The following is a 22,157-nucleotide window of genomic DNA, read 5'->3' on the forward strand; positions in this document are numbered from 1 at the left end:
TTGTGACTTTAAGTAACAAACTACAATATGTGCATTCCTTCCAAGCACACCACACTGTCCAGTCAGTGCTCCAAAACCAATATGCATCCACTGGATTTCAAAGGATTGAATGTGATTGGTTGAGGTATAAGAATTAGATAGGTGAGTTGTTAATCTGTGTAATTTTTCTTTACTGGTTGATCATTTCTGCAGATTTATGTTGTTTAACATACGATTCTTTATAAGATCATTTTAAAAGCACCATCCATGTTCATGGTGCTTTATAGTGTAACATAAGGTGAAGTCCAATATCAACGCATGAGAACCAGACCAATAAACATCAGTCTTCTTTGCCACCTTGCTTTCCCCATCTTTTAAAAGGTAGAATTGTTATTATACAACAGCAGAGAAATTATATTGTTCTTCCACTGAACCAAAGTGTTTCAGGATTGATTGATTCTTCATTCAGATCTTGATTTACCAGGTCTTACTAAGGCTCCAATCCTGAACAATAAGGATAACAATTGGGGAGGGACTGTGGTTCAGTGGTAGAGCATATGCTTGGTAAGCAGAAGGTCCCATGTTCAATCCCCAGCATCTCCAACTAAAAAGGGTCCAGGCAAGTAGGTGTGAAAAACCTCAGCTTGAGACCCTGGGGAGCCACTGCCAGTCTGAGAAGACAATACTGACTTTGATGGACCCAGGGTCTGATTCAGTATAAGGCAGCTTCATATGTTCATGATACTTTTCTAAAGTGCTCAGCCCTGAGAGTTGTGACAAGCACTACTATGACACCTTAACAGAATCAATAAAAGACTGGGCAAACAAATCCAGACAACAACAACAACAACAACAAATTAATCTACCATTTATAACAATTAAATTGCCTATGCAACCATAAGTAATTAAATGATAGCTTCTGTAACTACCCTAAAGGTAGCCCCCTGCACAAGCACTGGGTCATTACCAACTCATGGGGTGATGCCATATCGGGACATTTTCTTGGCAGACTTTTACATTCTGTCTCAAATACAAAAAAACTATTACATATATGGTCAGTCTTTATTTGCTTTTCCTTTAAACTGGTTCTTCTGGCACTTTAAGTTCTTATGTCTGCTATTTTTTTTGTTTCATCACCTTTCTTTAAAGACATTTATTATATAGTGGAAGGTCATAAGCCTCTAACAGTAAAGCTTGTAATACTGTTTCAAATGTCTTCATCTGAGAGACGTATTCCACTTATCTGTAACCAAGGAAGTTTAAAGCAATGTCTTAACATCATAAATTCTTTGCTGAAGAACAAGAATTATCTGCAATTGCAACACATTGGACACTGGCACTTTAAGTAATAGTTTTTCAAGATTTCAAACTGGATATGGACTAACTGCAAGCTCTTTTGAATATTTATTCCTTGTGCTTTATACTTTGCATTTTTGATAATATGCTGTTATATGTAATGATATGTGAAAGTGTGTGAAGCTGAAGTGTTTAATTCTCTATTACAATTCTGAAGTATTTTTCATTAATTTTTTGTTATTTTTCCACAGTTTTTTGTTGTTGGTTGAGTCATTCTCTGTGGAACTCTAGGCTTTTCATTTACTGGTAAGAAAGTTCTGACACAAACTTAGGAATGTCACATTATATACTGTCTCCTTTCAGTGCTTTTATATGTTCTTGTATCAGGCAGATTTCTTAAATGAAATTTTCTACATCAGTTCAATAGATGTTTATATGCTTCAATGTACATTACAAAAACAAAGCAGCAACAAATATGTACCATTACCTTGACTGAAAAATGTGTAACTCTCGTGTTCATTCACAAGCATTTTCAAAATCACCAGCATACAAGTTAACACCATAGAATTTTGGATTTGCAAAGTGTTTCTTATAACACAACTTTTTAGCTTGAGAACAGGTTTTGTCTGTATTTTTAATTTCAATCATTTTAATAATAATTTTAAACCATTTTAATAACAATAATATAAATTAATTCTCCATCATGAGGCTGAAAGATACCAGGTAGCCCATCCTTTAAAAACTTCTGATATAGTTGTGAAGCCTTCAATATAATCTTGAACAATAAGGGATGATGTTTTGTGGTCATTTTTCTGTAATGTGCGTTCTGAGCCGTGGCAACCTCCAATTCTCAGTGCAGCAATGTAATCTTGAAAAGACAGCATCTGAAAACAGAGCAGGGAACTGGAGGTTGCTGCAAATTAATGATCAAATTGCTCCATATACATATGAAGACAGAGGTCAACTATTACATTCAGTTTTCACTCATCAGTGAAATTTTGAAACATTCACTTAAGAAATCATATGTGCACGTCAAACAATCCCACAGCCCTTACTTGCCAAAACATGTTTTGTAACCAGTGTTCTCATAACTTGTTCTGTCTTCCAACTTGTTTATCATTGAGGTGTTTGTGAAAGAAAGTTTGCATCTGCTGCCAAGCATCCACTTGTGCTGCAGCATGAGCCTTGGGCTCCCCTCCCCAGATCACTGGAGAGCCCACCAAGAGATGCATTGAAGCTGAGCACACTGGGAAATAAGGAGGCTCAATGTAATGGCCTGCTCCTGGATAGCAGATTATCTCAGGTTTTTCTTTCCCATGAGCCTGCAAACGGTTGGAGGCTTCAGTGGCATAGAATTCACTCTTCCAGTTACGGTCATCCTTACCTACAATGAAAAGAAAGTGACTTTCAGCCTTCTCCACTGGAATAAGGCTTTGGCGATCGGGGCCTTCCAGCGGGTTGTTCAGGACATCCACAATGTCTATCATCCCAGTCTGGTCCATTTTGATTCGCTTTCTGTTGATGCCAAGAGGTGGAATGACGATATCCTTATAGCGAAGTATTGCACCTACATTGGCAATAGAGCCGTTCACTGTGACTGTTGCAGTGATGCCCTTTAAGAACGACGCCATGGAGATACACAAATCACCCCCTTTAGAGTGTCCAAGAAGCCCAATTCCTGGACCTTTAATCTGAACAGGAGCAAAAGAAGAGATGTGAATCTTACCTCTGCCTTCCTAATTACTATATGCTGGGCAAAAGCCCATGCTGCCTATCCTTAGATAGACTAGAGATCAATTATTCTGAGCTGAGCAGTTTACAGTTCTCTGTTACTGCCTTTTGTCTCAAACACTAAGATTTCACTGCTTTAATTAACCTCTGTCTCTTTTTAACTTTCAAAAACATGGAGAAATTAGCTGTTTTAGTCTTTACTCATACAACGGTTGTTTTTCAGGAGTTTAGTATAAAAATATTCAAAATGTCTACAGTATAATAAATCATGTGACTTCTAGAGCTCAGTTTGGGCAACTCACTAACTCAGTGCTCTAAAGTGACTGCAGCTAGGGATGCACACCACGGACCCTTGAGGAATTAAATGGAAATTACTTTTGAGAGATCATGCTTACGACTGGGCTGCACAAGACTTTCTTCCTCTGTCAAATGTAGCAGAAAAAGAAATTGGAAGGGCAACACTAGATGGCCTTACCTTTGGATGTTTCAGCATATAATTTACTGCTTCTTCAAAATATTCCAGGTGGAATTCTTTCATATCTTTAGGGAGATCTTCATAACCATAATAGGCTAGTGCTAGCATGGCAAAACCATGACTGGCCATCAGACATGCTCGGTATTCAGGAAGGCCTCCTCCAGTTCCATAAATATCGATGATTCCAGGAAAGGGGCCATCACCTATAAGAGACATAATAAGCAGCAGTGTTTCTTTCTTTAAACTCTGAGCATCAGGGATCCACAAATCTAATGATGGCCAGTAGAACAGCTTCCTGCATAAGTAATCAATAAGTCTAACCAAGTGGCTTATTCGAAGGATTCCACAAGAAATTGAGGTGCATTATGTCAGCTGGACAATTTTATAACTTAAAACAAAGGACAAACCTATAAAGAAAGCATTCAGATTAAGCAATCAAGCCTGTAAAGGAAAAAATAAGTCAGGCCTGGGCAAAACTTAGGCACCATGACATAGCCACAATTAATTTACTCCATTAATACCCTGTCATTCTCCCCGGGGATGGGAATCCAAAGCAGCTTACTTCATGCTCCTCTTCTCCATTTTATGCTCGGGACAACCCTGTGAACTGGGTCAGTGTGAGCATGTGTGAAACAAGCTTGCATGGCAGAGCAGGGATTTCAAACCTGGGTTTCTCTTAATTATAACTTTACTACCGGGGAAAGAAGAGGACAAGAGTAGCTGTGTTAGATTCTTATTCAGGCACCAAAATGGTTCTGAACAAGAAGAACGTTTGTATGAAGTGTTCAACACAAGTGTTTATGAGTGAAGCGACTATTCTAAACCGGGTTTAACCACAATAAGAACAAAGGGCTTGAAAAGACCATGGAATTCACTCTATATTAATTTAACACTGCGGGTGTGGTTTCTTGTTTATAGGTCAATGTTGCAGGATGACCAAATTGCACTACTGGGACTAGAACTACCTCACTCACCGGGGGGTAGGAATAGCGTGGCCCGGATCCTCCCCTCTCGCACCTGGATCCTTTTCACGCCGTCCCGCAAGAAGGCCCTCTCGTGGGCTTCTTTGGCCAGGCACTTGCTGTGGCTTCCCAGCACTTCCACCTCCAGGCGGAAGGGACTCTGCACGTCGCGCTTCACCAGGCGCCTGAGGGGGTCCGTGGGCTTCATCGACCACAGCAGCCCCATCGGTTCCAAGCCGGAGAAACTTCCTCCTTCCAGCGCCGGCGAGCAACTGAGATCCAGCTGCCCATAGCTGTCTGCCAGATACAGGGCGCGCGACTCGAAGAGCATTCCGGTCTCGTCCCGCAGTGACGCCGAAAGCGTGACGTGCTCCTGGGGCTGCAGCCCTTCCACCGTGATGGCCAGCGGCTCGTCAAAGAGACTGCGGCCGGCGGGAAAGAAGATCACGCGGGCCTCCATGCCAGATGTGGACGCCGAGGAAGCGAAAGCGGCACTGGTGGCCAGGCGCCTGACTTGCAGGCGGCGGCTCACAGTTGCTCCAAGGAGTAGGCGCGCTAGCATAGCAAGGACTTGGGGGGTGGGTCCTGCTGAGAGTGGTGTTGCGCTGTAACTTCCGGGAGGGGTCGGCTCCTACAGTTGCTAACTCCAGCAAATCGCGGGTGTTTGGGTTTGCAACACATGAAAGGAAGAATTTGAAGAAGGATTTCACCTAGTAACTATAGCACACCACACGGTTTGCTCTCCAAAGTTGCCATTTTCTCCAGGGAACTGATCTCTGTACTATTTGGAATTCTGGGAGAACTGAAGTTTGACTACCCTGCTCCTCCCCAGCTGCTGGTGTAAGGGTTCTCTTCTCCCACACTTGAGTACTCAAATGCCTCCTGTTTATTTCAGTCAGATTCTACAAATGTGTGAATAATTTTAAAGTTTGGAAACTCTCTGAAATCCTAAACACATTAGAAAAGTTTATTTCTTTAGATATCTATTTATACCTTGATTTTCTCTTCTGTAGGAACCCAAAGCATCTTAAATCACTGTTCTCCTTTCTTCCATGTTATGTTCAAACACTACCCTATGAAGATAGATCCAAGAGGGCAGCCGTGTTGGTCTGAAGCAGTTGAGCAAAGCAGGAGTCAAGTTTCACCTTTAAGACCAACCAAGTTTTATTAAGAATGTAAGCTTTCGTGTGCAGTACATTCATGCAGTATTTCAGCCCACAATACCTGATCCGCTCGTCTGATGAAGTGTGCTTAGAGAAACACGAAAGCTTATGTTCTCAATAAAACTTGGTTGATCTTAAAGGTGCACCTTGACTCCTGCTTTGTTCAACTACCCTATGAAGTAAGTTAGGCTGAGAGAAGGATTGGCTCAAGGTCACACAGCAAGTTTCTGTGGCAAAGTGGGGCCCGAACCACATCCTAGTCTTATACATTCACAACTGCACCTTAACTTCAGTGGGACTTGAATCAGAGACACGCAATTATCGTATAAAATTCACTGCCACAAGATGTAGTGATGATGACCAGTGGTATGGTGACTTGAGTAGGAGGTTAGGCAAATTCATGAAAAACGGTTTTAGCATAGTTAATGTATGGTGGATAAGTGGAACCTACCAAGTTCTGGGGCAGAGGACCACTGAATGTTAGTTATTACAGGATAACTGTGGTGAGAACCAGGCTGCCATCCTCCAGGTGGGAGCTGAAATCAGGAATTATGACTGGTATCCAGATCAACAGAAATCAGTTCCCATGGAAAAATGGTTTGCTTTGGAGAGTGGACTCTAAGGCATTATACCCTGCTGAGGTCATTTCCCAAACTCCCCATCCCCATCCTCAGGTTCCATCTCCAAGAAGTTCACAACCCAAAGTTTGGCAGCCTTAGCTTCCCTATCCTGCTTTCAGTTGACTCCTATGAGAAACAGGGCGTTCAACTAATGGACCATTGTTCTGATCCAGCAGGGCTCTTTTTATTCTTTTAAATTCCTGTTTACAGTCATTGTTCCTGTGTGCTTAGGTGTTGTATGTTATGCGTATACACATTTGCTGAGAATAACAATTCAGGTATTCATAAATGGATGCTACAGTTCGTTCACAAATACATGCTTTAAAGTACTATTGGATCTGTTTTATTTTGGTTTTATGTAACATAGCTATACCGCTGGAGTTAATTCATTTGGGCTTCCTGCTTTTTGCAAACCTATGCATAGTTTCAGAATAAGGCCAGTTGAATATGGTGGGCTACCAGGGTTGCCAGCCTCCAGGTAGAGCCTGGAGATCTCCTGTTTTTACAACTGATCTCCAACTGGCGGAGATCAGTGTAAGCCAAAATGCCCTCAAAACGAGGTTGGGGAATAGTCAGGTGGGCACCTGGCTCACTAGGGATCTTTTACCTATGTATACAAGATTAACCGTCCAGAAAGTAATGCTTACAAATATTGGGACTCTAATTAAGTAAAAACAATTAAAATTTATTAAGAAAAATATAGGCTTCCATACAAGATAAAATACTCATCAAAACACACATTCAGTCCTAGGAAACATAGATAGAGAGATAGGGGAACACATGGGTAGACAAACAGGGTGATATTTACCTATCGTAGTCTTCAAGAAGGCTCCAATGGCGACATAAGAGGACGGGGGAAATGGACCCAAAACTGTGACCAGAATCGGGGATGGATCTAGACAGCGGAACTGGGGTACTGCTAGATGCACAGGTTATATAGACTACCTTGAGCCCTTAGGGGATGGGAGGTACAGGGGTGGATGACAGGTGGTCAGCTGGTACATGACCTCAGAAAAGGGGAGGCTCTGCTGTGACCATAAGGGCTGGACTACTGCAGTAGCCAATAGGAAGTTCATTGGTGACACCTAATTGGGTGCCTGCTCTTGACCAATGGACTTGCCTGGTTTCTGGATACCTGAGAGAACTTTTAGATTGAAATGGACCAAGGGGGCGGCTCCAAAGTGACAGTTGGAAAGAAGAATAGAAGTGACTACTGGGTGGGGAACACATAAGATTAGGGAACTTATCTGAAAGGGTGACAATAGAGAGTCAAATTGTGACCTAGGTAACACCCGGTTTACACAAAAGGAACTTGGCTCTGGCTGAAGATGGTCTTCCTCTTCTTTAGTCTTCTTCCTGGCACTAGTCTTTGTCCTGAGTTCTGTTGGACAAAGGCTGGAGTGGTCTGGCAGGATCCACGCCTAAGATATGCTTGATTGCCTTATGCAGAAGTTGAAGCAGCTGTTAGATATGGAGTCAGGAAAACAAGATGGATTCTGGTGGTGTTAGCCTTTGGTTCATGGAAACAGGCTGGAAACTGTTTGCCTGTACAGTTCATGGTGGCGTGGCTTCTTCCACTGCAGCGGCCAAGACTGGGCATGCAAGGAGCAGCTGGAAGCTCGTCTGTAGTTCTGGCTAACACCCATCCAGAGATGTAGAATGCTGCTGCAAAGCTGAGGCTTATAGTATCCACATAAGCCTTAGCAACCGTGGGCAAAGTCCACTTCTTAGAGCAGAGTCAAAACTCCAGGCACCCTGGCAACCATACTGGTGATCACGATTTCCACGTGTATGAAAAGTAGGGGGCTTTTCCTTACATCAGCTCCCTTGGAGAAAATGGCTGCTTTGAAGGGTGGACTCTATGGTTTGTACCCTACTGAGGTCCCTCCGCTCCCCAAACCCCACCCTCTCCTGGATCCACCGCCAAAGTCACCAGGTATTTTCCAACACACACCTGGCAACTCTAGGGCTACCCGTGTTTTTGGGATCATACCTAAAATATTATCCCAAAGGTGGTTTAGATAATCATCCTATCTGCAAAAGTCATCATACCTTCAATGTAGTGAGGGTCTTCAGTTACATTTGTGCACATGAAGAAAAGGATTAGCTTCACAGTTCTTTCACTACAACTGAATTTATTTTATTAGCATTAATTGCACTGTTACACATTAATTGCATTTGGATCCTCCAGAGCATTTCTGTAGACAGAACAATTTCTATACACAGAGCACTGCTTTTTTGCCTTCCATTCCTTCCCCAGATTCACAGACACAAAAACATCAGAGGAAGGTGAGAAAATCATGCTCTATGGGTTGAAATCATTCTGTCCACAGAAATGCTTCACCAGTAGATCCAAGCCACTGTTTCTAAATCTAAACGTTATATTTAAACTGGTGGGATTAAAAAAGGGGAACAAAACATGGCTTGGAAACTAATTTTTAAGAACAAATGAATAGCAAGGTAGACAAATCACATTTGATAGAATGCAAGTACATCATTGGTTGCTGGGCAACAACTGTAAACTGCCACAGGACAGACCTTTGAGGAGCCAAGAAGGTGAGTTTTTATATGCAGGTTGTCACAACTAGCTCATGCAGATTCGTGAGAAATTCTGAAAGGTAAATGACAAAGCTTTTCTACCTCTGAAAGCAGCAAGACAAAACAGGTGAAATTTGGCTGAGCCAAGCAGTAAGGGATAACTAATGGGAATACTAAGGTGATTTGTGGGGGGGAGGGGGGGTTCTTGAGATGTTTGTACAGTGTTTCAATTTCAATTTAATAGAGGATAGCAAACAAAATATAAATGGCCACAGTGACTTGTATTAATTCCATGTGGACATAAACACCTTTTCAAATAATATCAGTAACACAAAATAATATAATGCAACATATTCAAGAAAGTGTGTAACTTTAAAAGTTAAAGAATTTTGGAAAATCATAAATACTAGACAATTTATAGTGGCATAAGTGTTAAGAAAAGGGTTGAACACACAAACAAGGGTTGAAGTGAAAAGAACAAGGGGCTGTATGACTAGGATATATTTAATACCTAAGTAGTTTTGTTCTGTAAGGTTCTATTAGTTCTTTAACAGTTATACTGTTAAACAGATTTCAGGTGGGTAACTCTGTTGGTCTGAAGTAGCAGAACAAACTTTCTGCTGTTAAACAGTCACATCCTTGTGAGGCCATTGGAGTCAACAAGCTTAGAAGAGTATAACACTACTTAACCAACTAAAAGTGTCTGAGTTCTTTGTGAAATGCAGTGTGATGCATGTTCAGTTGGTACTTCCAGAGCAAGTGTTACTTTGGAAAAATGGCTGGTGGCAAAAACAAGACCAGCAGCTTAGAGTGGGAGTTGGGTGGGATTGGAGTATTAGTGTAATTTGATGGAACTGAAAGAGTTGCATGGACAGGAATGGGAATTTCCTCTCTAGAGGTGGGTAAGAGTGGCAGCACATGTGCAGGTATCATTACTGAGAAGAAAAATTAGGATAAGTGAAAATGGAGAAAAAGCTTATGGTCTGCTATTCTGTGCCCCTGCTCTTTATTCTTAATTGGTTATCAAAGGTTTACTGCAGGGTCCAAATTATATTTACTGTGAAGTCATTTCTACAGGACTTACTGTTAGGCCAGGCAAATATGCTGTAAGACTGCAGCCTAAGCAGTACAATTGGATAGTGGTTACAATGCTGGACAAAGATCTGAGAGACCTGAGTTCAAATCTCCATTTTGCCATGGAAGCTCACTGACTTTGGGCTAGCCACTGCCTAACCTACCTCACAGAGTTGTGATAATGGAGGAGAGGGAAATGGAGTTGCAAGCTGCTTTGAGTCCTTATTGTGGAGAATAGTGAGGGATACATGTAATAAAAAATGCAGACAAAAATATTTGGAAATTGTGCTACATGGTAATACTCTATTGAGGAGGTCATATATGCAGGTTGCCAGCCTCCAGGTGAGGCCTGGAGATCCCCTGCTTTTACAACTGATCTCCAGCTGGCGGAGATCAGCTCCCCTGGAGAAAATGGCTGCTTTGAAGGTTGTTGTACCACGTTAAGACCCCTCCCTTCCCAAACCCTGCCCTCTCCAGAATCCACCCCCAAAGTCTCCAGGTATTTTCCAACACAAACTTGGCAACTCTAATGCAGACTGGTTCTTATTTTGAAATTAAAACAGTTCTAATGCATTTTGGAACATGCCTCGATGGCCTAGATGGGAAGCTTGCAAACAGGCATGGTGATATGATATTGCTAACATTACACAAATCTCTTGGCACTCATAAAGACTCAGATTTGAAGATGTCATCATGCTTGCCTGATAAGAGTATTCCCCCTCATGAATGTCCTAGTAATCTATCAGTATCTCAGTGCTTACATACATCCACCCATGCCTTTTTTTTTTAGCAGGAACACACAGGAACACAGTTCTGCTGGCTTGGCATCGGGGTATGTGGCCTAATATGCAAATGAGTTCCTCTTGGGCTTTTTCTACAAAAAAAACCCCTTCATCAACCACTGATGAAGAAACTCCAATAATAACATGTCAGAATAATTGCTTATTTAGATAAGCATCATAGTGCTTTTAAATCAATTTATTGTCTTCAAGTTTTAGAAATGATTCATTTTTTACTTTCCCTTTCAATGTAATTTAGGAAACATTGGATTTTGTCTCCTTAAGGAACAGCAAAATTTCAACTTATTTACACAGATCCTGGAACTAAAATTTAATATTTTATAATTTCTACTTATTGCTTGGGAGTTTTACTAATCATGAAAAGATGGAAATACCTACTTTTTACAAGAGCAAAAATCCCTTCCCTCTTGAGTCTAGTCTGAAAGTCAGGACTCATAAAAAGCACTTGCTATCTCACCGTGCCATGGTGTCCATAATGACAGAAGTGCCTGCGATGTACCAGAAAGGAACATACCACTCCATGAAGCACTATGCACAATACCAGAAGGGATACCTCAAGACTATAGCCAAGGACTTTAATTTTTCGAAAGAGGTGGTAAAACATAGAGGGCCAGCAACTCTTTCTTATAAGGAATATGACCAGAAGCCCATATATGATTATTCCTGCATCATTCACAAAGAAATCACTACTAAGAAGCCAAGGCAGCCAAGTAGGCTCAAACCTTTGAAGGAATTGCCTCCTGTGATTCAGATGGACATTCCCCTTCCTAAGCAAGCCACTCAAGACATTCCTTTGTGCTTGGAAGAGTGTATCTGGAAAGCCAAGCTGAAAAGCACCCTTGCTGAACAATCTCTGCTGGTACCTATCCCTCCCCCTCCCCCTCCTCCTTCTCATGATTTTCCTTTACAGACATTCCTGACGGAACCTCATGACATGTTGGGAACTCAAAGGATGACCAAAGGACGGCCAAAAAGGGCACCTCGAACCATCAAGCTCCAGAAGCCAGAGGATAAGGACTTGGGATGGGAAGAAAGGCTGTTGAGAAAGCTGAACAAAGCTACAGCTCAGTGGATTGTGAACAGTCAGTCTTCTTGGGGAGGCTGGGTTCAGACTAAGCCAAAAGGTTTCAAAAAGCAAAGATATGACTGGGAAAGAATAAGATACGTGCTTCCTTCTGGAAGTGATGTGGAGTTACTAGATGAAATCAAGGCAGAGGGAGATGAAGTAGGTGTTCCAAGTTTTGAAGAAAAGATATCAGAGACACCTCTCCCTGTCTATTATCGGTAAGGAACAGGACTGATTGATTGGAATCAGAGGTGCATTATGCTCTAACACTCATTGCATTTATTCAAAACCAGTTAGCTGGCATTTAAATTTAACTGTGCTTGAAATCATTGACACTAATATTAGCACCATTTACCTTTTTTAGTTTAGATCTGCTATTCTTTCACCCCTTTCAGTTTAAAGATGAAAGACAAAGCTTGGCTTTTTGTGATACATAGAGTAAAGCCATGTCAGTGTTCTTCTGAAGCATTCTTTTTATGTTGCTAATTGTATTGTGGGGTTCACTTTCCTCTGTGTCTTAATGTGAGCTGCCCTGCACTTTTACCTGGTCACAAGGCACATGTTCCTCAATGTTTATAGCCCTCAGTCAGGGTGTCCCAAAAGCAACCTACCTTGCTGCTTCCAGGTAGCTGCACAAATGCTATATCTGTCCTGCACATTTGTCTCTATAAAGGAAAACAATTTCCTTTGAGCCTGAAATATGTGGTCTGTTGCTTTGTTTCCAGGAAGGAGGGTGGCAGCTTATCTGGGCCACTGTGTCCTGTGTCTGCATGCAGCAGAGAAATTGTGTTGCATAAAAGGCACAGAAATTTTTCAAGAATGCATTTGCACAGCCTTCCTACTGGGTAATTTTCTTTACAGAAGATTAGTGATATCAAACAATTCCATATTTTTAACACAGCTGCATTGTTAGTGTTGTTGGTAAAACACCAAGATTTAAAAATGCATTTACATTTACTTACACCAGGGGTATGGCCCTCGAGATCACTTGGTTTGGCCCTTGGGATTGCTGGGCCAAGCTGAGCCATGTGGTGGCCTCCCTGGGGCTTGGCTGGCCAGCAAGGATCACGGGGCCTGGCTGGCCGGCAAGGATCGTGGGACCCAGCCATGCTGTGGCCTCCCTGGGGCCTGGCTGGCCAGCCAGGATTGCTGCAGGGCCTGGAAAAGTCACTGTCACAGTTCAGGTAGGTTTCCCCCTCATTTCTTTATTTCCCTTTCTTTCTATTTCTTCCCCCCCATTTCTTTGTTTCCTTTAATTCCCCCTGCCCCCCTTTCTTTATTTCCCTTTCTTCCCCCTTTATTTTTCTTTATACCCTTTCTTCCCCCATTTCTTTATTTCGCTTTCCATTTCTTCCCCACATCTCTTCACTTCCCTTTATTCCCCTTTCTTCCCTCCATTTTTATTTCCCTTTCTCCCCCCTTTGTTCCCCCAATTTTTATTTCTTTTTTTGTTCCCCCCATTTTTATTTCTTTCTTTTTCTTCCCCCATTTCTTTCTTTCTCTTTTTCTTCCTTCGTCCCTCTCTCTCTCTCTCTCCTTCCCCACATGATTTCAAATAGAAAAACAATTATTTGCATTAATTTTGCCAGCCTGAATTGTTCTCCCTTGGTGGAGCACTGTTTAAGTTGATAATTTTTTATGGTCTGCGAATGATGTTATAAATATCCAAATGGCCCTTGGCAGAAAAAAGGTTCCCCACCCCTGACTTACACAATGTAAGTCTGAACTGATTTAGTCCCAAGTAAGTGGGCACAAGATTGCAGACTAATGGTGCAATTCTAAACAGAATTACACGCTTCCATTTCCATTGGCTAGTTGTATTCTGCTTTGACAAACTGTGTATATGTTGTCATTGTATCTGCATATCTAGACACTGTAAGATTTGTATGTCAAGTGTTGGTCTTCGTATTGGGACTAAAAAAATTAGCAGAATTAAAATTTAATAAGTATTTATTTATTTATTTATTTATCCATCCATCCATCCAATTTATATCCCGCCCTCCCTTGACAGGCTATAATATAACTGATTATAATAGAAAGGTCTCCTACTAGATCTCAAAAAGTATTAAACGGTTGGAAAGAAAAACCACCCCGGACCCACTCTAGAGTTTGCCTCTAAATCTTGGCCAGTTATCAAATTCATTATTTCAAGGCTTGACAATTTCACCTAGTGGGCTCCCGTACATAACTGGTAGCCTGTGCTTGGTTTAGTGCAGGGGTGGCCAAACTTGCTTAATGTAAGAGCCACATAGAAGAAGGAGAGATTGGATTTATTGTCTGCCCTTCATTCAGAGGCAGCCTGTCCACTAGGCAGCCCTAGACAGATGCCTGAGGTGTGGGCCAGGGGAGGGTACCATATTGAACTCTTCCTCCTACCCCTGTCTCCAGGGTAATTGATATTGCCTGGGAGGAGAGGCTCTTGGGAGCCCAAAAGTGGCCATGCACTGCCCAGACTCTGTGGTGCCCACTGCCACCGTGGGCAAAGCCGAAGGGTGGGAAGAGCACTGGTGTGGCAAAGCACAGGGAGGCTGCCTGCTGCCTGGCTCCTGTTGCTTCACTTCCAGAAGTGGAGCAATGGTGTGCGGGGGTATGCGGCTCTCTGTGTCTTGCCACACATACTTTCCCTGCCCTCCGGCTTGCCCATGGGGGCGGTGGGGCAGGGGTGACAGATGCCCTAGGGCTGCCCCTGCCTTCACTACCCAAAGAAGTCTCAGAGCAGCTTACAATCTCCTTTCATTCTTCTCCCCACAACAGACACCCTGTGAGGTAGGTGGGACTTAGAGTTCTGACAGAAACTGCTCTTGAGAGGAACAGCTCTGAGAGAGTTATGACTGACCCAAGGTCACTCTAGCAGTTGCATATGGAGAATGGGGAATAAAACACAGTTCTCTCAAATAAGAGTCCATGCACTTAACCACTACACCAAACTGGTTCTCATATTTTTGAGAACTGCAAGGCAAGAACATCAGATGTTTGAAGGAAGGAAGGCAGAAGGGGAGGGACAGGTGAAAAAAAAGCAACTTTAAATGCATTCTCCAAGCCACTAGCTGGCTTGGCTTGGAGAAGTGATTTAAAGAGACAAATGCCTTCTCTAAGCTGGCCAATGGGGCGGTGGGGACTTTGAGAGCCACACAATATGTGTGAAAGAGCCACATGTGGCTCCTGAGGCACAGTTTGTCAGCAAAGGGTTCATTGAAGTTCCAAAATGATCAGACTTGTCTTTGTTAAAAAACTAAGTTGCATTTATTGATAACTACAATGTTACTCTTAGCATGGATTCATTGGAACTGATAACAGATAGCTTGAACCATTGGCATTTATGAGTACACTTCAAAGGATTGGGGCTTTAAACTACTTCCCATAATAAAACTACAGTTTGTCCCTGCAAGTAACACTTTCACATGCCCGCTTATCTCTTACAGTTGATGGTTACATCCCCCTCCTGGTGATGTCCTTGCTCTGCTCAGGAGGTGCCAGGAAGGTTAGCTGAGCACTCTGCACTTCAAAGGCCTCGCTAGCCTTTGGAACTTTGGTAACATCCATTCCCACCGCCCCCCTTTATTATGCAGGGTATCTGGGTTAGTAGCATAGGAATTTATTAAGCATTCATGTTAGTAAGCAGTAATTAATAAGTCCAGAAAGCAAAGGTAACTTCAATGAAACATAGTCTGACACAGTTTGGCCACCCCTGGTTTAGTGATTCACAAATTGTCCAACAGTCCTGCTCTAAGAATAGTTTCCTCCCCATCTTCGCATCAAGTATAGCCCTACTGACCCACAGGTACCACTCTATTCAGCCCTCTGAGTTATCTAGGCACCATTGGCAATGCACCACTCTCTTGGCCTGCCTGACCCACAGAGGGGTTTTCTTTCCCTCTTTTCAGACCGCTGCCACCAACAGTGGTGTTTGACACCTCTGTAAAGTTTACTCACTGTGGAGGTGGGTAAATGGTCTGCCCGAAGCCCAAAAAGACTCAGCAGGGTGGATGTCTCCCAGACCTTTAATGTGCAGAGCAAAGCAGGGAACAACTTAGACTTAACAATGGCTGAAGTCCTAACTACCAACAACCCAGTTCCATTCCCACATTCCAGATACTAGTATATTCCCACACCCATTCATGTAAAGCTGCCAAGTCCAATTCAAGAAATATCTGGCAACTTTGGGTGTGGAGCCAGGAGACTTTGGGGGTGAAGCCAGGAACAAGGTTCTGGCCCTCACATTTAAAGAAATCACACACCTTTTAAATGCCTTCTCTCCATAATGGATAGGGGCACCTTCTTTTGGGGCTCATAGAATTGAACCCCCTGGTCCAATCTTTTTGAAACTTGGAGGGTGTTTTCAGGAGAGGCACTGGATGCTATGCTGCAAATTTAGTGCCTCTACCTCAAACAACAGCCTCCCCAGAACCCCAGATACCCACGAATCAATTCATTATACCTTAGGACCTATGGGAATTGATCTTCATAGGGAATAATGGAGTGCCCAGCAGATATTCCCCCTCCCCTGCTTTCTGATGACCCCGAAGTGGGGGGAGGGCCTCAAAACTGGGGGATCCCCTGCCCGGGGATTGGCAACCCTACATTTATGTGGGAGTTCTACTTAGGACCTAAGCCTGTCTCTTTAAGAGACAGGCAGGGCCGGATCTGGAGGGGGCAGAAGGGGGTGCTTGCCCCAGGCGCCAATGGAGGAGGGGCGCCAAATTGGGTATGGAGTCCATTGTATTCTGTGGGACCATAAGATATAATGGCCCATAAGAGGGCATCATTTTTTAATTTTGCCCCCCCTCAAAAAACATATAGATCCGGTCCTGGAGACAGGTTCCATATACTAACCACACCAACTCTTTTAGGAATTAGTACCCAATCAGAGGGCCAGTGCTCTCAGTTTCCATTCCCACATTGCCATTTTACGGCTCTACCTACTGTCTGCATCTCTTCCTGCTCAGTGACTGGTTACCTCAGGGATGGCTTACCACCTTTGTGCACTTCCAGGAAATTAGTGATTTACAAAATGACTGCCTCCTTTCCCCTGATGCCCATTTTAAATAACATGTTTGAATGGTGGAGGTCTATGTGGTGTAGAGAACTGCTATCAGGATTCAAAACAGTAAAAGAATTTATTTAAAGTAAAATGCCCACATGCATACTTTCAGCGCAGCAACAGAGTTGGCAACCTGTATCTTCCCCTCATGTGTGCAAATGCAGGCTTGTAATCTTTCAGTGTCCTAAAAGCTTCCAACTACTTGGTGTCTTCTTTCAAGCTGCCCACACTTTGTTTGCTCCTTGAGGTAATGGCAACCTTCAGCTGGAACTCAACATTGAGAGCTCTTTCCAAAATGGCTCCTCTCCCTCTGAGCTAAGGGATTTTATTATCTTTGTTTGCCCACCCCCTGTGAGTCAAATAATTGTTTCCTGGGATCTCCAAAATGATACATTGAAGCCTCTCCCCACCCTTCTAGATGTCAGCTTCTAGCTGGAGGTGTGGGCTGACCATATGACTGTTTTCTAAAGCATTGATGGCCAGAACTTGGTGGGGGGGAGGCTTGAGAGCAATTGACTCCCTCCTCCACCTCTCCTCTGCTAGGAGAGACAAAAACTTTTGATAACTAAATGTTAAGGTCTTGTCCATCTCAAACCCACAAATTAACATGTGTTTCTCCATATCATGTACTGCAAACCATTGCTAATCTGGAAGCATATTTCTCATCTCACAGGATACCATCTTTCCAATCAAGGGTGCTGTGTAGAGATGACCCAACTGGGGACAACAGTACAGTGAGAGAAATATCACAGCAGAGTCCCAAACTGCTGACTCATATTAAGCATCAGAAATGGCTGAGCTCCCGGGTTGGAAAATATTCGTACACCACTCAGAATATTTTTGAACAGGAGCTCTATTTTGGTAAGGGTATTTGAAATGTCAATAAACCTTTTTTGCAAAGTCTTAATGAAGGATGAGTGATCCCAATATTCTTGGTTAGCAGAAAGCTCAAACATGATAAACCAAATCTTGTGTACTGAAAAGGATTAAAAACATTATTTATTGATTTATTTAAGGCTTTTTTGAAGCTGCCTTTCTCCCAGTGGGACTCAACTGTAATGGTTGCAGGTGTTCATACACTCACACCTTAATGTGTTCTAGAGATGCTTGACAATCTGGGCATATGCTGTAATTCTTCTCCTGCATATTTGGGGGGCAGCAAGCACTAAACTGATGATGCTATTTTCTATCTATCTTTTCTTCTTCATATATTTAGGAACAGCTAATATTGTCCATCAAGAGACAAATAAGGGTTACATTGTTATGGATAATCGTGATGAATACTGCAAACACCTCCAAACACAGTACCCAAGAGCTCCAGAACTTTGGAGTTTCCGGCCACCCAAAAAGACAAGTAAGAGAAGAAAAGCTGAATAAAGTGTTTCCCAACTTTTGGCACTTTAATTCCAAACCAATTTTATTTGGGACTAAGTACCATGATTTACTTCTAAGTGTGCCTGCCTGGCAATCCCCATTCTCTCCTTCTCAGCCCATTCACCAACCTACCCTTTATCTGCCTCCCATCTTCAGCTATATTTATTCTTTATTTACTTCATTATACTCTACCTTTCTCCACAGTGAGGATCAAAGCAGTTTATATTATTTTCTTCTCCTTTTTCCTCTGCACAGCAACCCTGTGAAGGGAAGGTTAGGCAGAAAGTGTGGGACTGGTCCAAAATCACCCAGTCAGCTTCTGCAGCAAGATGGGAATCTGAACCTGCGTCTCCCAGACCCCACTTTGAAGCTTTAGCCACTATACCATATTGGCTTTCTCAGGGTACAAACCAAAAAAAATTGCTGGTTCAAGCCATCAATAAAGATATTTTTAAAACAATGTATATTTTAATCAGTCTGAATGATAATTACAGTAACAACTAACTTCCTCTATCAGCCAGTGACTTGGCAAAGACAAACTGGAATGTGTGCACAGGTACTGCTAAATAATTTAAAGGTACTGTAATAATGAGTGCTCACAGGCACAATACAGTTTCAGAATCCATGAAGCAATGTTCCATATAATCAAATAATATAAATCCTGCACAGTTCACTGTTGTAACTTGAAAAGTCCATAGATGATTTTCAAAAGGTGGACGAGGACAATTTTTCGTGTAAAAGGCAAGACGCATATCCTGGGTCCACCAAGCTCCAGCAGCCTTTGCTCCATGGAATAGACAGGCCCTTTGGGTGCAACCTTATTTGATTGAATAAGTCTTCAAAACATGAAGTCATCAGGCCACCAGCTGATAGAGGAAGCTAGTTGTTACTATAATTATCATTCAGAATGATTAAAATACACGTTTTTAAAATATCTTTATTGATGGCTTGAACCAGCAATTGTTTTTTTGTTTGCACTCTCATACGTTGTTCCTTTTTGGTTTTGGCTTTCATAGGGTGGCTGCTGGATAAGAGATCTGCCGCTTTGAGAAAATGGCTACTTTGGAGGGTTGACTTTATGGCATTATATCCAGCTTAGGCCTCTCCCCTCCCCAAACCCTGCCCTCCAGCTTCCACCCAAAAACTCCAGGAATGTCCCAACCTGAAGATGGCAACCTAGTTAGACCTGTTCCCAAGGAGTCCTCCCTCATAGGCCAAAATAGACCTGAAAGAGCATGGCACTCTCCCCTGTATTTTACTGACAAAATCAAGCTTGGAATAATGTGGTGGTTTAGCAACAGCCACTGAAGGAATTAAAGCTACAGGTGCTCCTTCTATAATTTTTGTGTTTTAAAAAAAATCATGTATTTTTTTCAGTTTTCACATTTTTCTGCAAACCTGGGACCATTTTCAGGTTTGTAGAAAGATCTGTCTTGCCCATTCACAGCTCCAGTCACTTGATTAAAGCATCCAAAGTATATAGAAGATGCACAAAGCAGAGAAAGTGGATAGAGGAAGCTATTAGTATATAGATGCACGAAGTAGAAAAAGTGGGTAGAGGAAGTTTTTTCTCCCTCTCCCATCTTACTAGAACTCAGGAACACCAAATGAAGTTGTTGGGAAATCAGCTCAATGAAGACAAAAGGAAATACTTCTTTACTCAACAAGTAATTAAATTACAGTTGCCAGACTCAGTGGGAACCAGTGGGAAACCAGGGGCAGGGTCATGGAGGGGGGCTGTCATTAGCAACAACATGGCATCACTTCTGGGAAAACCTCAAAAATAACATCACACCTGTCTTAAGAATTGTCAGAAACAATTTGGTCTTACCCAGAAATTACATTAGTCCTTTCTAGGAACTGCTGAAAACCGTATGATTTTATCATATAATTTCTGGCAGTTCTTAGATATGATATCACTTCCAGGTTTTTCCTGGAAATGACATCACACCATTGGCCCAACAGCCTTTTAAAAAGTTTCTCCTGCTGCCACTCATGGGGGCAAGGGATTTCCCATCTCCAACAGGAGACTGGCAAACGCTAAATTAAACTGTGGGATTCACTGCCAGGGAGATAGTGATGGATACAAGCATAGACAGCAAAAGCGGAGTAGACAGATTCATGGAAGAGTTTCATCAATGGCTACTAGCCATGGTGGCTGAAGGGAGCCTCCATATCCAGAGGCGGCAAGCCTCAATACCAGTGCTAGAGGACAGCAGCAAGGAAGGGGCTTGGCTTCTGTGCCCTGTTTGCCTTCCACAGCAACTGATTGGCTGCCTTGCAAAATAGGATGCTGGACTAGACAGACCATTGCAGGCCATTTTTATGTTCTTTTTCTTATGTTGTGCTCTCTACTTCACATTCAGAGGGAAACCTACCCAACCATCCATCTGGCCAGTTGTGTAACTGATTTATCATGTTACTATTATTTATTTATCCTTTATTTCTTTATTTATCTTCATTTCTATGCCATTTTACTATAGAGCCTGTTCCAGGCAGCTTTCAAAGTAAAAATATTAAATAAATAATAAATTTATTTTAAAAGCTTTCTTTCCCTCTCCTGTCCAACAGTTCTAGATGGAATTCTGAAAAACACTGGCAAGCCTAACATTATTTGAAAATTTGTGATCCAAAATTGACTATGCCCCCACAGATAATCTTTTACTGTTGCCTCTATATAAATAGGAGTCCTGAATACAAAAGTTACTTATCAAAACAATGTGGGAGGACTCCAGGGTCATTTAGATAACTGAAGCTGAAATGGTTAAGAAAAGACTACGGAGAAGTTATTCTTTAGGCACTGATGAGTTCATTCATGTCTGATGTTTGTAGGCAAGAGTTAGTATGGATTGCAACTAAGCATTTTCTTTATACTTGTTGTTGGGTCAGCTTATAGGGTGCAGAAGGGAACCAACCACTGGTCTGCGCTGCCCACAGTCACTGAGAACTTTTCTCAGCTAGGCCAAGCAGAATCTCTTGTACTGCCTGTAAGAAGAGGAGAATCGCCTAGACAGTATGAAAGAAATTTGTCTCAAGATTTATGTATCAGTAGGAATATTTTGGAACAGTGGAAGGCTGATTGGAAGTTTGGTGAGTACTCTGGTTCCAGATTTCATTGGTCATTATCATAGTTCATTCAAATCAAAGGCTGTTTTGCAATTCACATCCATGTCTGTTGTCAGTAGTGGCTGAAAAGTAGTGGTTTTGGCAACTGTATTTTTTTGGCTAGGCTTGCCAGCCAAACTGATCAGACTGGAGATTTTCTGCTTTTACAACTGATCTCCAGCTGGCAGAGATAAGTTCCCTTGGAGAAAAATGGCTGCCTTAAAGGATGGACTCTGTGGCATTGTACCATGCTGAGGCCCCTCACCTCCCCAAACCCTGCCCTCTCCTGGATTCACCCCCAAAGTCTCCAGGTATTTTACAACATAGACCTGGCAACCCTATTTTTGGCCAACATGTGACAAAGAGTGTTGGAGTGGATGGGCCATTGGCCTGATCCAACATAGCTTCTCTTATGTTCTTAATAATAATTATCATTCTGATGTTCTTTTTGTGGTCTTTTACTATTCAATGCTCAGATCCTCAGTGGCAGTCGGCAACTATAGAAGGATTAATGAGAGGCCTCATAGATGTGCATGTTCAGAATCGGATCAATGCTATACTTACCTGTGCATCTGCAGTGCTTGAGCGTCCCCAGAAAACCAAAAAAGGAAGTCCAGAGTCAGGTATAAGAAACCTTATAGGAAACAGTTGTCATTTCAGGGATGCTTCAGTGCCAGGCTGGCACAAATGTTTAGAACCAAGATGTAAATGATCAAAGATCCAAATATTCAGATTTACAGGTAGAATGGGTAGAATTTTAACATAGCAGATTATATTGGAAAGATACAGAAATTAGGAAAATATTTAACTTCCAGTGTACCACTTACTATTGCTGTATCAGCTAGGACCTGGACCAAGGAATGGACTCCACTGCTTCCATCTTTCTCTATTGAACCCCCTGAAATTTTGTTCTTCAATATCAGCAGGCCTTCA

General features: G+C 42.3%; 2 protein-coding genes across 2 annotated transcripts in view; one reads left to right on the forward strand and one right to left on the reverse strand.

Moving 5' to 3' along the window:
* Positions 1 to 1,690: 1,690 nt before the first annotated feature.
* Positions 1,691 to 4,995, reverse strand: LOC132589748 (acyl-coenzyme A thioesterase 1-like). The gene is made up of 3 exons (XM_060262473.1): positions 4,456 to 4,995; positions 3,482 to 3,684; positions 1,691 to 2,966 (listed from the first exon to the last, which is right to left on the reverse strand). Exons 1-3 carry the CDS (start codon positions 4,901 to 4,903, stop codon positions 2,361 to 2,363), a joined length of 1,257 nt encoding a protein of 418 aa, XP_060118456.1. The 5' UTR covers positions 4,904 to 4,995; the 3' UTR covers positions 1,691 to 2,360.
* A 5,913-nt stretch (positions 4,996 to 10,908) lies between these two features.
* Positions 10,909 to 22,157, forward strand: part of HEATR4 (HEAT repeat containing 4) — a 67,011-nt gene continuing 55,762 nt past the window's right edge. The window contains exons 1-5 of the mRNA XM_060262361.1: positions 10,909 to 11,922; positions 17,419 to 17,606; positions 17,962 to 18,099; positions 21,009 to 21,209; positions 21,701 to 21,928. Of these exons, the coding sequence (XP_060118344.1) occupies positions 11,003 to 11,922; positions 17,419 to 17,606; positions 17,962 to 18,099; positions 21,009 to 21,209; positions 21,701 to 21,928 (1,675 nt within the window). The 5' untranslated portion in view covers positions 10,909 to 11,002. The remainder of the gene's footprint in view (positions 11,923 to 17,418; positions 17,607 to 17,961; positions 18,100 to 21,008; positions 21,210 to 21,700; positions 21,929 to 22,157) is intronic.

This window comes from Heteronotia binoei, chromosome 21 (genome assembly GCF_032191835.1).
Source record: "Heteronotia binoei isolate CCM8104 ecotype False Entrance Well chromosome 21, APGP_CSIRO_Hbin_v1, whole genome shotgun sequence".
Taxonomy (NCBI): Eukaryota; Metazoa; Chordata; class Lepidosauria; order Squamata; family Gekkonidae; genus Heteronotia; species Heteronotia binoei.